This window comes from Sebastes fasciatus, chromosome 4 (assembly GCF_043250625.1).
Source record: "Sebastes fasciatus isolate fSebFas1 chromosome 4, fSebFas1.pri, whole genome shotgun sequence".
Taxonomy (NCBI): Eukaryota; Metazoa; Chordata; class Actinopteri; order Perciformes; family Sebastidae; genus Sebastes; species Sebastes fasciatus.
The window spans coordinates 35,099,184-35,112,243 of record NC_133798.1 but is presented as its reverse complement, the minus strand read 5'-3'; the positions used below and the strand labels follow the sequence as shown (position 1 = coordinate 35,112,243).

The window sequence follows — 13,060 nt, the reverse complement described above, 5'->3', positions numbered from 1 at the left end:
CTTTTAAAATGATTCTCAATCATGTTTTTTTTTCAGGAAAAGCCATACTTTTATTCGGCACTTTTCTAAAGGCTCTGTGGATGTATTATTATTATTTTTTTTTTACATTTGTCAACATGAAAATGTTATCAATAAGACCTTTAAGATTTATAATGACTCCAAGAGAGATTTATCATAATCATTCACATTTTAAAAAACATTATTATCCAAAATTGAATTATTTTGATTTAAAAACATTGATATGCTTTACTTATACGTGAGAATTAAAGGTCTAGTGTGTATGATTTGGCAACATCTGGTGATGAGGTTGCAGATTGCAACCACCTGAAACTTCTCCCGTGTGCCAAGTGTGCAGGAGAACTACGGAAGCTGACGCGAAAATGCAAAAAAAAATGTCCGTCTCTAGAGCCAGTGTTTTGTTTGTCTGTTCTGGGCTTCTGTAGAAACATGGTGGCCGGCTCCGTGAAGAGGACTCGCACCCTTTGTAGATATAAACGGCTCATTGTAAGCTAACGAAAACACAACGATTCTTATTTTCAGGTGATTATACACTAATGAAAACATAGTAATGAATATTATATTCCATTTCTGCCAATAAAGCCCCCTAAATGTTACACACTGTTCCTTTAAGCTTTAAGACACAAGATTAAAACATTATTTAAATAAAAAGTCCATATCAAGTATGGATTTTATGCCAAAGTTGTTTAGGTAAACAGTCAGTGTATCATTTTTCCATTGTGTGTTATAATGTAGTTATGTTGTTGGTCTGTATGAGGAGTTGTACGTGTGGATGAACTACTGACTGACAGTTTGTGGCAGTAAACACATCACCAGTCGACCTGTGTGCAGAACTCAAGAATGCGTCAGCTAACACAGTTATTCTGGATGACAGTGCTTTCTTTCTTTCATTCGCACACACTGGCTCGGACAAATTGCATCACGCTCCCCAGACCAGCTGGTATGTCTATAAATGACAAACTCCAGTGCATGCCGTGAAGTGGTGGAGACCTGCCTTAACAAAGTTTCAGAAGAGGGAATTCAAATGCCAAAATACATGCGTAATAGTGAAACTCTCTCGTCCTTCTCAAGTACCTGTAATCCTGGAGTCTCAGAAGCTAAATGGAATTCAACCATCATTGATTAGATTTTTTACACCTGCGCTTTTCCAACTGTGAAAAAACAGATGTTTTATGGCGTGTGAAATTCTTGTCATCCTATAAAACCCTTTAAACTCTGATTATACTAAAGGATGGAGAAAGCTAAAAACAAGGCAGCACAAAACAATTTCACCCAACAGCAACAAAATATATTTGACGAGACGAGTGTCTTAAAATCCAATCCAAAAGGAAAAAACATCAGAATCAGATTTATTTGCCAAGTATACATGTGCACATAAAGAGAATTTAACTCTCAATGTACTTACACCAAAATAGAAATAACAGCTAGGAACAGGGACAACAAATCTGGACAATAAAGGTAAAGAATAGACAGGACTGTAGGGAAAAAATAGGTGTATATATAAATATTTAATCGCAATTAATCGCATGATTGTCCATAATTAATGCAAATTAATCACAAATTTTTTGTCTGTTCAAAATGTACCTTAAAGGGAGATTTGTAGTAGTATTTAGTATTCTAAGTATTTACTACTCTTATCAACATGGGAGTGGGTAAATATGCTGATTTATGCAAATGTATGTATATATTTAATATTAGAAATCAATTAACAACACAAAACAATGACAGATATTGTCCAGAAACCCTCACAGGTACTGCATTTAGCATACAAAATATGCTCAAATCATAACATGATAAACTGCAGCCCAACAGGCATCAACAGCTGTCAGTGTGTCAGTCTGCTGACTTGACTATGACTTGCCCCAAACTGCATGTGATTATCATAAAGTGGGCATGTCTGTAAAGGGGAGACTCGTGGGTACCCATAGAACACATTTACATTCACACATCTGGAGGTCAGAGGTCAAGGGACCCCTTTGAAAATGGCCATGACAGTTTTTCCACGCCAAAATTTAGCGCAAGTTTGGAGCGTTATTTAGCGATGGATTCCTTAGGTTTTAACCTCCTAAAGATCGATTGCGTTAATGCATTATACATGTTATTTATTATCATTATTGTTCTTGCTATGTTTTAATATATGTACATGGATGCTGTCACTGATGAAAAGTCACTTTACTTTTACTTTTATTTCTCTCTTTTTATTCTTATATGATGTATGATTGTTTAACCTGCCTACACGCAGCTTATTGTTCCCTCCTCATTTTTCCAGACTGCTGTATATGCTGAATCAGTTTTACCTCCTTTCTTTAGTGAATATTTGGTGTTAGAGGGTTCAACTGTTCATCAGAGTGACGGCCGAAACATGAAAAATGTGTTCAAAGGTTATGTTGAAGATAGAAGTCGTATGTTACGGCTATACAAAACCAAGACTAACTTCCTGTTTGTTAATGTGTGTACGGCGTGTTTCTGCTGACACAAGGAGGACTCACATGATGAGCCGTAGTAAAACACGGTGATGATGACATGGCTCGTATATTTTTAACCATGCTGTGATCTGTGAAGGTCACATATCCTCACATAGAGCTGCTTCAGTAAGCTGTTTTAAATCAAAGCCCAGTGAGCAACAACAGCGACGGGAAGATATAAATCCCATGATGACGAGTCACAGACAGAGCATGTGATTCTGGTCGAGACCAACACATGGAAAATCAGCTGTGCATGCTATTTAAACAGTGAAAGAGGAAAATGAGAATTGTGCATGAACAAAAGGCAAAAATATCTTAATAATTTAGGATCTTAAAGATCGTAGAATGCAACATGACGACTTTTTCTTTTACTTTCTTTTCACTAAACAAAGTTTGGTTCGATTTCTGAGCAGTGAATCTGAGAGGATGTGAGTAGTTTTGTGTTAAGCTGTCTGGGTTTACATCCCTTTTCCATGCAATGGATTGTTTTTGATATACTTTGTGTTTAAAACCCAGCGGGAAGTGAACCTGGATTTGAAAGTGACATTTGAAGTTGTTGCTCTCTGAAGGCTTTTAGTTTTTAAACAAGTTTTTTCACCTTTTTACTCAGAAAATACAGTTTACTCACCTCTGATATAGGCTGTTATACATATATCTTAAAGTATTAGATGATTTAAGTTATATGTGGAGGGTGTCTGATCCTTGGCAATATAGTAGTTTAACAGAAAATCTTAACTCAAGGTCAATTTATTAGATTATAGTTGTCATCACGTGACCTGAGTATGAAACTTCGATCATGTGTTACAAGTGGCAAAAAGTGGACTTTTAGTTAAGATTATTTTTTAAATCAGAAGATGGTTAATAATTTGTTGGCTGTTCACTAGTTTTACTCACTTTGTTATTCATGCCTGTATCAGTAGATTAGTAAAATAGACAGTTGGTAGTCATGTGAATTTGTATTTTTGATTGTGGAGCTGTTCTTTACTGCAGGAACTGTCTTAAAGATAAGGATTGTTTCCTGACCAGGTGCTTCCTCTTTAAATGCTCATCATAAGTCCAAGATCAGAGGTTGTAAATACAATCTGTCTTTCTTTTGTGATGCTAGCTGGTGATTTTTTTTTTTTAATGCTGGCTACTTTAGAAAAAATCATTTGAATGATTGTAAAGTAAAGATAAGTACATTTATTCAGGTATTGTTTTCAAATGTAATTTTCAGTTGGTGGTTCTTTATTATCCACATATTGTGAGACTGACAGCTGTACTTTGCAGATTCATATTTTACATTCAAAACACGAGTTAAGCTTATAAAATATGATCCACTGTTTAAATGACAGAAACAGCATTTATAGAAAATATAATTGAAAAGTTAATTGAAAATGTAAAATATAGGAAATCCAAATAATTGTAATCTTTTTGAGGATTGAATTTTGGTGTCTGGTCCGGGGTTGAGAGGGCACTTTGTTGGGACTTTGTATTATGCATTAAAAATGTTACTCGAGTAAAAGTACAAAAGTATTTGCATCAAAATCTACTCAAAGTACCAAAAATAAAAGTCTTCAGTATGCAGAATAGCCCATTTCAGATATTGATGCATTGATGTTGTCACTTTAATGTTGCGGCTGGTAAATGTGAAGCTTATTTTAAATATTTTATAGGCTAGCTCCTGAATTTCCCATAAAGTCCTATCTTATCTTAACCTGTAATAATACATCATCATTTATTTGTTGATTATATTTTGTATTATTAATTTAATTCGGCAAAGTAATTAAAGTTATCAAATGAATGTAGTGGCTATTATTATCATTACTATTTATTTATTTTTATTCATAAATAAAAAAATAATTTATTATATTTATATTTTGTAATTATTATTATTATTATTTTTATTTTATTACGTTTTCTCTCCTTTGTTTTTCAATTTACAATTACCATCTGTTATATGTACATATTATTTTATTTGTTGGGGTTTATGTTGTTTTTTCTTAAGGAAATGATAAAAAACTATGATTATGATTTTAAAAAAATGAATGTAGTGGAGTAAAAAGTTTAAAAAAATATTTGCCTCTGAACTGTAGTGGAGTGGAAGTATAAAGTAGCATAAAATGGAAAATAGCCTACTCAAGTAGGACTGCTCTACACCAACTAAATGTCCCACTTCACAGCTCCAGACAACTAGAACTTGTTGTTGTTGTTGTTGTGTTGTCGTTCATGTGCACTAATACAGTAAATACTATATATATTTATTCCTGGACTTGTGCTCCTAAAGTTCGGACTGCACCTTTAACTCCTCTCTGTGCTGGTGGTTGTTTGTCTAATTAGTGTGTTAGTGTGGAGGTGGAGCTCAGGAGGAAACACAGAGACAGGAACGAGGCTTTTCTTTTATTCAGTTCCTGTACTCAGAGGAAACCGAGTGAAGTTTCCTTCCAGCTGCAGAAAGAGAATCACAGCCAGCTGATCAAGTCGCTCTGATGGGTTGGGAGGAAGAGTATCCGATGATTGAAGTATCGATCCCATCGATGGAGAAGGAAGTGGAGGAGTCCGGGAAGTCCAGAAAGGTGAGGAGGGAGGAGACTCCAAAACCTCTCTCCTGTCTACTTTACTCTACTTTACTTTATTTTACTTTACTTTACTTTACTTTTTCGCTTTTCTCATCAAACACTATTATTCCTCCATAATCACTTGTTGCTGTGTTATTATTATTATTATAGGCATGTTTCTAGTTAGTGGTGTTACAGGTGAACTGCTCCACCAGGTGAGCCAGGTGAGCCAGGTAACCTGCAGGTAGAGAGAGAGTCAGTTCAGCTCTCAGGTTTCTATCCAGAGCTGCAAGAAAAACTCAAATCTTTTTAAATTATCAATATATCAATGGAGTCTTGCATTTGAGTTTTGCTTTCTAAACAGTAGTTGAAGAAGTAAGTAGGATACATACACAAGTACTGTACTTAAGTACAATTTTGAGGTACTTGTACTTGAGTATTTCCATTTTCTGCTACTTTATACTTCTACTCTACTACAATTCAGAGGCAAATATTTTACTTTTTACTCCATTACTTTATTTAATAACTTTAATTCGGATTAATAATACAACAAATAAATGATGTTGTATTATTATTATAAGATTAAACTTTATTGATGACTTGTAGAAATTCACAAGCTTCCCAGCAGAATATAAAATGACCTCCAACTTTACAACATTAAAGTGATTTACACATTAAAGGGACTATTTGTAACTTTCAGAAATGCTTGTTAACAGCGTCACCTGTGGCCGTTAAGTCAACGAAAGTCAGCGTCGGGCTCACGCTTTGCTCGCTCTACATAGACATGAACGAGCATTGCTCAAAACAGTGAGGCGACACACGTCAGCTAAAAACACGATATCACTCTATATTTCAGCTGCTTGGCAGTAATGTTAGCTGACCAGACGAAGGTCTCTCCATGAACCTCTGCTGATCCTAGTGTTGGCTTTTCCTGCCTCAGCCTCTCGACCGCGGCCGGAGGGAACAGGGGAGACACTGGAGCTTTGGTCGGAGACGATAACGTTTCTCGTTGAGGAGCCCCATCACTTCACAAGACACGGGAAACCTCTGTTGGTCTGGAGGAGCTGCAGCAGTTATTTCTGCACAAACATAATAACCTTTCAGCATATTGTAATTCAAGTGTTCTGAGAGATAACTAGACTTCTGCTCCTCCTCATGGCTCTGTTTTCAGGCTTTAAAACATCTAGCCCGTGACAGGAGACTTTGACCAATCACAGGTCATTTCAGAGAGAGAGCGTTCCTATTGGCTGTGCTCTGGTCATGTGACCAGAACTTGGCATTCCTTCACCAGATTTCACAATGGCGGCGGCGGCGTCACAAACTTTCTCATTTTACAGCTAAACCGTGCACTACAAGATGATTCTGAGAACATCTGAGGAGAGAAATGGGCATTAACGTAACATAATATTGATTCATATTTGATCAGCGCTGCCTAGTTTGACCGTTTGGTCGGAGTTTGCGAGTGATCGACAGCCGGCTCTCATAGACGGCAGCTGGACAGCAGACCTCAGATCAGCTCTTACTGCTTGTTTTCCTCCGGTCTGTGAAATCTTGCAGATGCCGTTAGGAGCACCGGAGGACACAGAGGAACATGATTTTTTTTCAGGTTACCTGTTTCATGTACTACTGTCACCATATAGCGACCGTTTTATCATATCTCTCTTGCAATCTCGCCTACTTCAGCTTTAAGGATATGTTGGAGACTTTCCAGGTGGAGGGACACCAAAGTTGTCCATCGTCTCTGTTTTCAGAGAAATGATCTCCATTCTGTCTTGATTCTGCTTCGACAGCAGAAGAGACTAAAGGGTGCTTAAGGTTTTGCTCTCCCTATCTTTTACATGTTAAAAAAGAATTTGTTGCCAATACCTCACAATGGTGGCGACCCTCACAGTCGAGCCCTGCCCACAATGGGAACCACAGACTGTGGGTGTATCCTGTGTAAAGACTCATTAAGGCCTCAGTGTCTCAGTTTAATAACTCTGTTTGTGCCCCTAAGTTCTCTGTGATGTTAGTTTATTGGCGTGATTATAAAAGCAGGCTGAGGTGAAACTAGTCCGACTTCCAGAGAACAGTCACCTCGTTATGAAGTTGTGATAAATCACATTCACACAAAAAAAGTGACACCAGCCTGGGGAATTTGCTGCACTGTGCCGATGACCTCTGTTGGGTTTTATCGCCTCAGTCTGAGAACACAAGAGGTTAGACTCCTGTTTCTTTTTGTTTACAAACTGATAATAAGCGGTAACTTTATGAGGACGACGTCCGGCAGTTTGAAACCCTCAAACCTTCAAGCGTTCAGCTCCTCCCCAGCAGCACAATGTTTTTATTTATTAAAATAAAAGATATTTAGATCTAGTTCATTCATCTATAAGAAGGGACATCATGAAGTACACCTGATGTTCTCACTCACGTTAATCTAAAGTGTCTGCTTTAGAAGAATTGTTCAAATGTTTCAGCTCGTGTACAGATTCAAATGTTTTCACAGTGCAAATAAATGTTATTTGCAGAACAGAGGTTCTTCCCGTGTGCTTGGGGAAATACTGAACTATTTTAACCTTTGTAACCCAAGTTATTTAAATGCTTTGACCAGTTCTGTTGTGGAGACAATGAAAGCTGCTGCAGACTTAACAGTCTGACAAATGCAGTTCACTAAAAGACAACACAGACGCTGAACCTTTTTTTAAAAACTAGTTTTATCAAATCGCCGACGTTATTGTAAAAGTGTGTGAAGCAAAGGAAACAGTAGCTGCAGTAAACCAAGACGTTACAAGTAATATCTCAGTAATTAAATTGGTGTTTAAAATGAAGAACCACATGATAAATCAGAAATAATCACATAAACAGACATAATAAACAGTAGTATATACCTTAGCATCAATATAGTGTATTGAGATGTACTAGATATGTATTAAAGGTGATAAAGTTTCAATGTCCATACTCGTCTATTTACACTAATTCTTTGAGAATTAATCTGAAGCTCTGTACCTCCTCCTGGTGGAGAAATGATGTTGTTGTATTATGATGCAATTTTATAAGGAACAACCTGCTAAAATGGAGTTTAAAACCACACAATATGATTGTAAGAATCTCAAGACTTGTTTCAGTTTTTTTGCTTCAATTGATTTTAGTCCTTAATCTTAAATCCTTGATTTAAATGAACTTTACTACACTGTTTTTATGACAACTTTGTATGTGGTATTTAAAGAGAAATCTGTACTAGAATATTAGTTTAATCTGAATCACGTGTTGCATTTATTTTAATTTTATTTTTGTTTAACAAGGAGAGAGTGTCATTGAGATTAAAATCTCTTTTAACACAGTTAACATTGCTGCAGACACAAAAACAAAACACAGAACAATTTAAAATGAATTACAGAATAATAAAATATCAAAAGCATTCATCAACATTAGGGACCAATCCAATTAAAATATCTGCAGCCAGATGTGCCTTCGTCCAAGTCATTTAAACTCCCTTTAAATGCATCCAGAGAGACCAGCTCCCAAAGATTCAGGTAATTTTGCAACTGATTCCAAGCAGAGAGAGCAGCAACTCTGTACACACCACATCTATTGCACGTCTGTCTATCCTGGAAGGGGGATCCCTCCTCTATTGCTCTTCCTGAGGCTTCTTCCATTTTTTTCTTTTTTCCCTGTTTAAAAGGTTTTTTTTGGAGGGGAGTTGAACTGTAAAGGACAGAGGGTGTCGTATCCTGTACAGATTGTAAAGCCCTTTGAGGCAAATTTGTGATTTGTGATTTTGGGCTATACAAATAAAATTGACTTGACTTGACATTACTTAAACACCCTTTTTCCCAATTCAGTCCTGGCTTTAGGGACAGATAGGAGGAATAAGTCCTGGGAGGGAAGACAGTAACTTCCCATACTTATTTAGAAGGATGTAGATCCGTAGGTAAGATGGAACCAGACCAAGGATAGCCTCATACATAAGTCTATAGGGTGGACAAGGCCGGTCAACCAACCCGAGCATACAAAGAACAATGTTTAGAGTCAGCTGATATATTTGATTGCTGATAAATGTCTGTCTAAATCCCCTGTGTGTCTCTTTCTGTCTTTTGTTTGCAGCTTTTCAGAGTTGAAGTCTTGTTTAATGGAAGGAAACATTTTGTGCTCAGAAGAAACAGCGAGTTCCAGACTCTCCACAGAAAAGTACGTCGCTTTTACGGCCACAGTCGCAATTCATACTGACTGGGTACTGTATGTAGCACTGGATATTATACAATGAGATGTAACATAAAATAAGACATGTTTACATGGGTTTAAAATCACAAGGAAGCATGACTTTGATGGTCTGTTGTGTGTCGTCGTGGCCTGTTAACCTCAGGTGATTTGAAGGTTGATGTTGTTGGTTCTTGTGGTTCCTGCAGCTCAGGAAGATCATCCAGACTCCAGATTTCCCGAGCAAAAGGAACCAACATCTGAGGACCAAACCTCTGGAGCAGAGGAGGCAGGAGCTGGAAGACTACATCCAGGTAGGTGGGACCTTCTTCGACCTCATGAAGCAAGCGACCTAACTGTATTTAGTGTATATATAAGACTTTTCCAAAAAGAAGTTAAAAAGTGCTTTACAGGAATATGAAGAAGATTGAGGTTGAGACAGAGAAGACACTTTATAAAACCAGGAGAAATAAAGGTTACCATGGTTACACGTCTCCAACCGGCAAGGAAGCTCTCAGGAAGTGACGATGTAAATTACTGCAAAGATCTATACTACTGTTTGTTCACACAAAAGTATGTTTAACGATAGTACACATGTTGGGTATGTAGTGCATAGTATGAGATTTTGGAAGCAGCCAATGTGCTTTGTGTTTTTTTTACCACTTTACCAACTATTCATTCATAAACCTTTAACAAGCTGTGACATCAGTCTTGAAATGATTTGAACCAACAACAAAAAAAAGACATTTAGATTGTCCTCTGTTGCTCCTCCAGGACATCATCTATCAGAACGAAGATGTGCCGCAGGTGCTGCTGGACTTCCTCCACCTGAAACACTTTCACACAGGCATGAAGGCCAGCAGCATGGAGTAAGTCCTTCAGTCCTTCAGTCCTTCAGTCCTTCAGTCCTTCAGTCCTTCAGTCCTTCAGTCCTTCAGTCCTTCAGTCCTTCAGTCCTTCAGTCCTTCAGTCCTTCAGTCCTTCAGTCCTTCAGTCCCTTCAGTCCTTCAGTTCTTCCTTCAGTCCCTTCAGTCCTTCCTTAGGTCCCTTCAGTCCAGACTCCTGACTGCATCCACAGATGTTGGACATGCTGCTATATTTAGCTCCTCTATTTTTGGATTCGGGGCAATGCAGCAACTCAATAAAACTTTAGACTGATATCTCAGAGTGGCTGCGAGGAGCAGCCAGTGATCCAACGATCAAGGCATGAGAAATGTGCAGATATATAACTGTAATGTTGTAGGTTTAAATCTCCAGCCCAGTCCAGTCTATATATCTTTGTTTTTGTTTCCACTGCACTTAATTGAATATAAGTATAAGACATAACAACTGATAATTGTTACACAGAGTAGTGTAACTGTATGTGGGTGGGTTGGACTTTATATACAAAAGGAATATATATATATATATATATATATATATGCATCATAGAGTAGAGTATGTAATCTTTCTTAAAACACGTATATTGGTCTTTATTTTGACAGTGTCCTTACAGGAAATCTGTAATAGTTCTTTGCTCTAATTTCAGATCTCTTGATGAGTTGGACAGTCAGGACGACAGGTGAGATCTTTACTAGTAGTTCCCCTTTCTTTCTCTCTCTCTCTGTGTTTGTGTGGTACAGTATACAGTATATGTACTGTGTCTACTAGAAGGGATGCAGCTACTGTGGGAACACTGAGCCTCGTCATGTCTCTGTAACACCATCATTTCAGTGATGACAGAAGTATTTTAATAACTACAATATAAAATGTTTTATGTCTCACCTTTGAGACTTATTCAAAACATAAGACGTGTGAAAAAAACATTACAAGTAGCACTGTTGTCATCTTTCTTCATGAAATGAAGCCACGCTTTTGACCGTTTCTTCCTCTCTGCCATGACTCCTTCTTGTTGCAATTTTCCAGCTGCATAGACGCAGAGTTTGACGTCATGACGCACAAGTTTTTGCAACGTGCAACTGTCAGAAAAACATGCCAGCATAAAATCCTGATGGATCAGATCATTTTGAACCGCTGCCAGGATAACTGGTTTCCCCACACCGATCCTTGCAGAGCTAAACAATAAAACCGTTGCACGCAACCTCAATAGAGCGGGACATCACACATCCACTCAACCACCACCACCACCTCACCCTATAGACAGACTTGGTCCTGTTTATATCGTACAAACGTGTGCCAGCACGCAACCTCCTTATCTTGCTTCTGGCACATTCCACTAAACCAGAATGTGCACATAACATGACAAGGAGCACCAGTGCAGTTATACTAACAGACAAAAAGTGTGTCACATCAATAAATTATTATTGCTATATAGATCATCTTCATGTTTGAAGAAGTATTACCGTTGCATGAGACTAATCAATCATATTTTACTTTTGTTTCCTCAGTTATTCGTTACCAAATCAGCGAGTGTTGGGCTACTTTAAGGATCCGTATATCTCTGAGTGCACATCAGGTAGGAAAGACTATGAGAAAACACTAAGTAACAGCGACCGACTCTGTACTTGTGTGCGTTTTGTTGTTTGGTGCTGTAATCGTAAATTGAAAAGCATTAAAAAGCAACTTTGTTCAAACCCTGAGCTCTCCGTCTTGTGTTGCAGATCTCCCAGATATTGTTGTCGACGGGGTTCTTCAGGGTTTTTATCCCCGGGACGTCCGGGTCAGCTTCACCGCCCCCGTTCTCACCGAGCCCGACGCCACCACCTCTATAGAGGCCTGAAATTATTGTTAGATGTACAATTTGGTGTTTTAAAATAGAATATACAACACAGTCAAATACACAGTGGCAGCAGGAAAGATGAATGAAAAGGCCATCGGCATACACTTGCATGATGCAGAAGGAAAAACGGCCTGAAATAGATCACATCATGGAGGATGCTTTTGTCCAGCAGCTCCAGTGGGATTTAAACCCAAAACGTCGGCTTTGTTGTTCAGATACTCCACCTGTTGTATTGTTCAACCATTACACATCCTATTACAGCCCTTTGACAATCTCATGAGGCCAAACAACAAAATTGCCACTCATTATATGTGTCTGTGTTTTAGTCCGTTTAAGTAGCATACAACCCGTTTTTAAGTGATATGTGGCCACAGGTAAACATGTCTTTTAGTCATTTTAGTGATACTGTAGTTTAGTTTAATTTTTATAATAAAGGAGCAGTGTGTGAAAATAGAAAATTACTTGAAATCCAGGTAGCAGATAGGGTTACCTTTTTTATATTGTTTACATTTTTGTCACAGTTGAGACAGACTTGTGCATGGAAGTTTCTGACATTCATATATATATTTGTAGTAATTCAGATTTATAGAGGCTGATATAGATTCCAGGTGTTAGGTCAAATACAATCCCAATACTGGTACTGAGGCTGAGGTAATGTGAAGCATCTTTTTTTAGTGTTAACAAATCTTTTTTGGAGTTATATGTACTTTTGTATCATCTTGTTTATGTTGAAATTATAATAAACAATCTAACACATCAAAGACATAATTCTGTATTTAAACCTGAGCTGTAGAACAAGATGATCAACATTCTTCTGTTTGAGAAACTAAAGAAACATTTTGACTTTTTACTTTTTGTTATAGGTCACTAATAATAAGGCAGCCATGTTGTGAATACATTCCTGTTTACAGTCACGACAAAGTTCCCCCTAGTGCACGAGGAGATATGATCATTGGTTTACCAAGCATTAGAAAGTGTTTCATACTGAACTGGCTATTTCAGCCCTCATTAACCGATAGAATAGATTCACTGTAGCCGGTCATATCTTATTGTTTTTTGTTCTTTTAAAAGAGTTTTTTAACAAAAATATGTAATGTGTTAAATAAATGACCTTTAAACTGGATTCAAAGTGTAACATTAAATAT

The 13,060-nt window shown here is 37.5% G+C and overlaps 1 protein-coding gene across 1 annotated transcript; it reads left to right on the top strand.

Moving 5' to 3' along the window:
* The first annotated feature begins 4,812 nt into the window (after window positions 1–4,812).
* snx22 (sorting nexin 22) lies at window positions 4,813–12,673 on the top strand. The gene is made up of 7 exons (XM_074633894.1): window positions 4,813–5,038; window positions 9,104–9,187; window positions 9,406–9,510; window positions 9,971–10,065; window positions 10,725–10,757; window positions 11,584–11,651; window positions 11,797–12,673. The coding sequence occupies exons 1-7, from the start codon at window positions 4,952–4,954 to the stop codon at window positions 11,913–11,915; spliced, it is 591 nt and encodes a 196-aa protein (XP_074489995.1). The 5' UTR covers window positions 4,813–4,951; the 3' UTR covers window positions 11,916–12,673.
* Window positions 12,674–13,060: the final 387 nt, after the last annotated feature.

What these genes read in the sequence shown, in the direction of transcription:
- snx22 (XM_074633894.1), top strand. Translation starts at nt 4,952, where the DNA reads ATGGGTTGGGAGGAAGAGTATCCGATGATTGAAGTATCGATCCCATCG. An exon ending in AGTCCGGGAAGTCCAGAAAG is followed by an intron (nt 5,039 to 9,103) that starts GTGAGGAGGGAG and finishes TTTTGTTTGCAG; the next exon opens with CTTTTCAGAGTTGAAGTCTT. An exon ending in TATCTCTGAGTGCACATCAG is followed by an intron (nt 11,652 to 11,796) that starts GTAGGAAAGACT and finishes CTTGTGTTGCAG; the next exon opens with ATCTCCCAGATATTGTTGTC.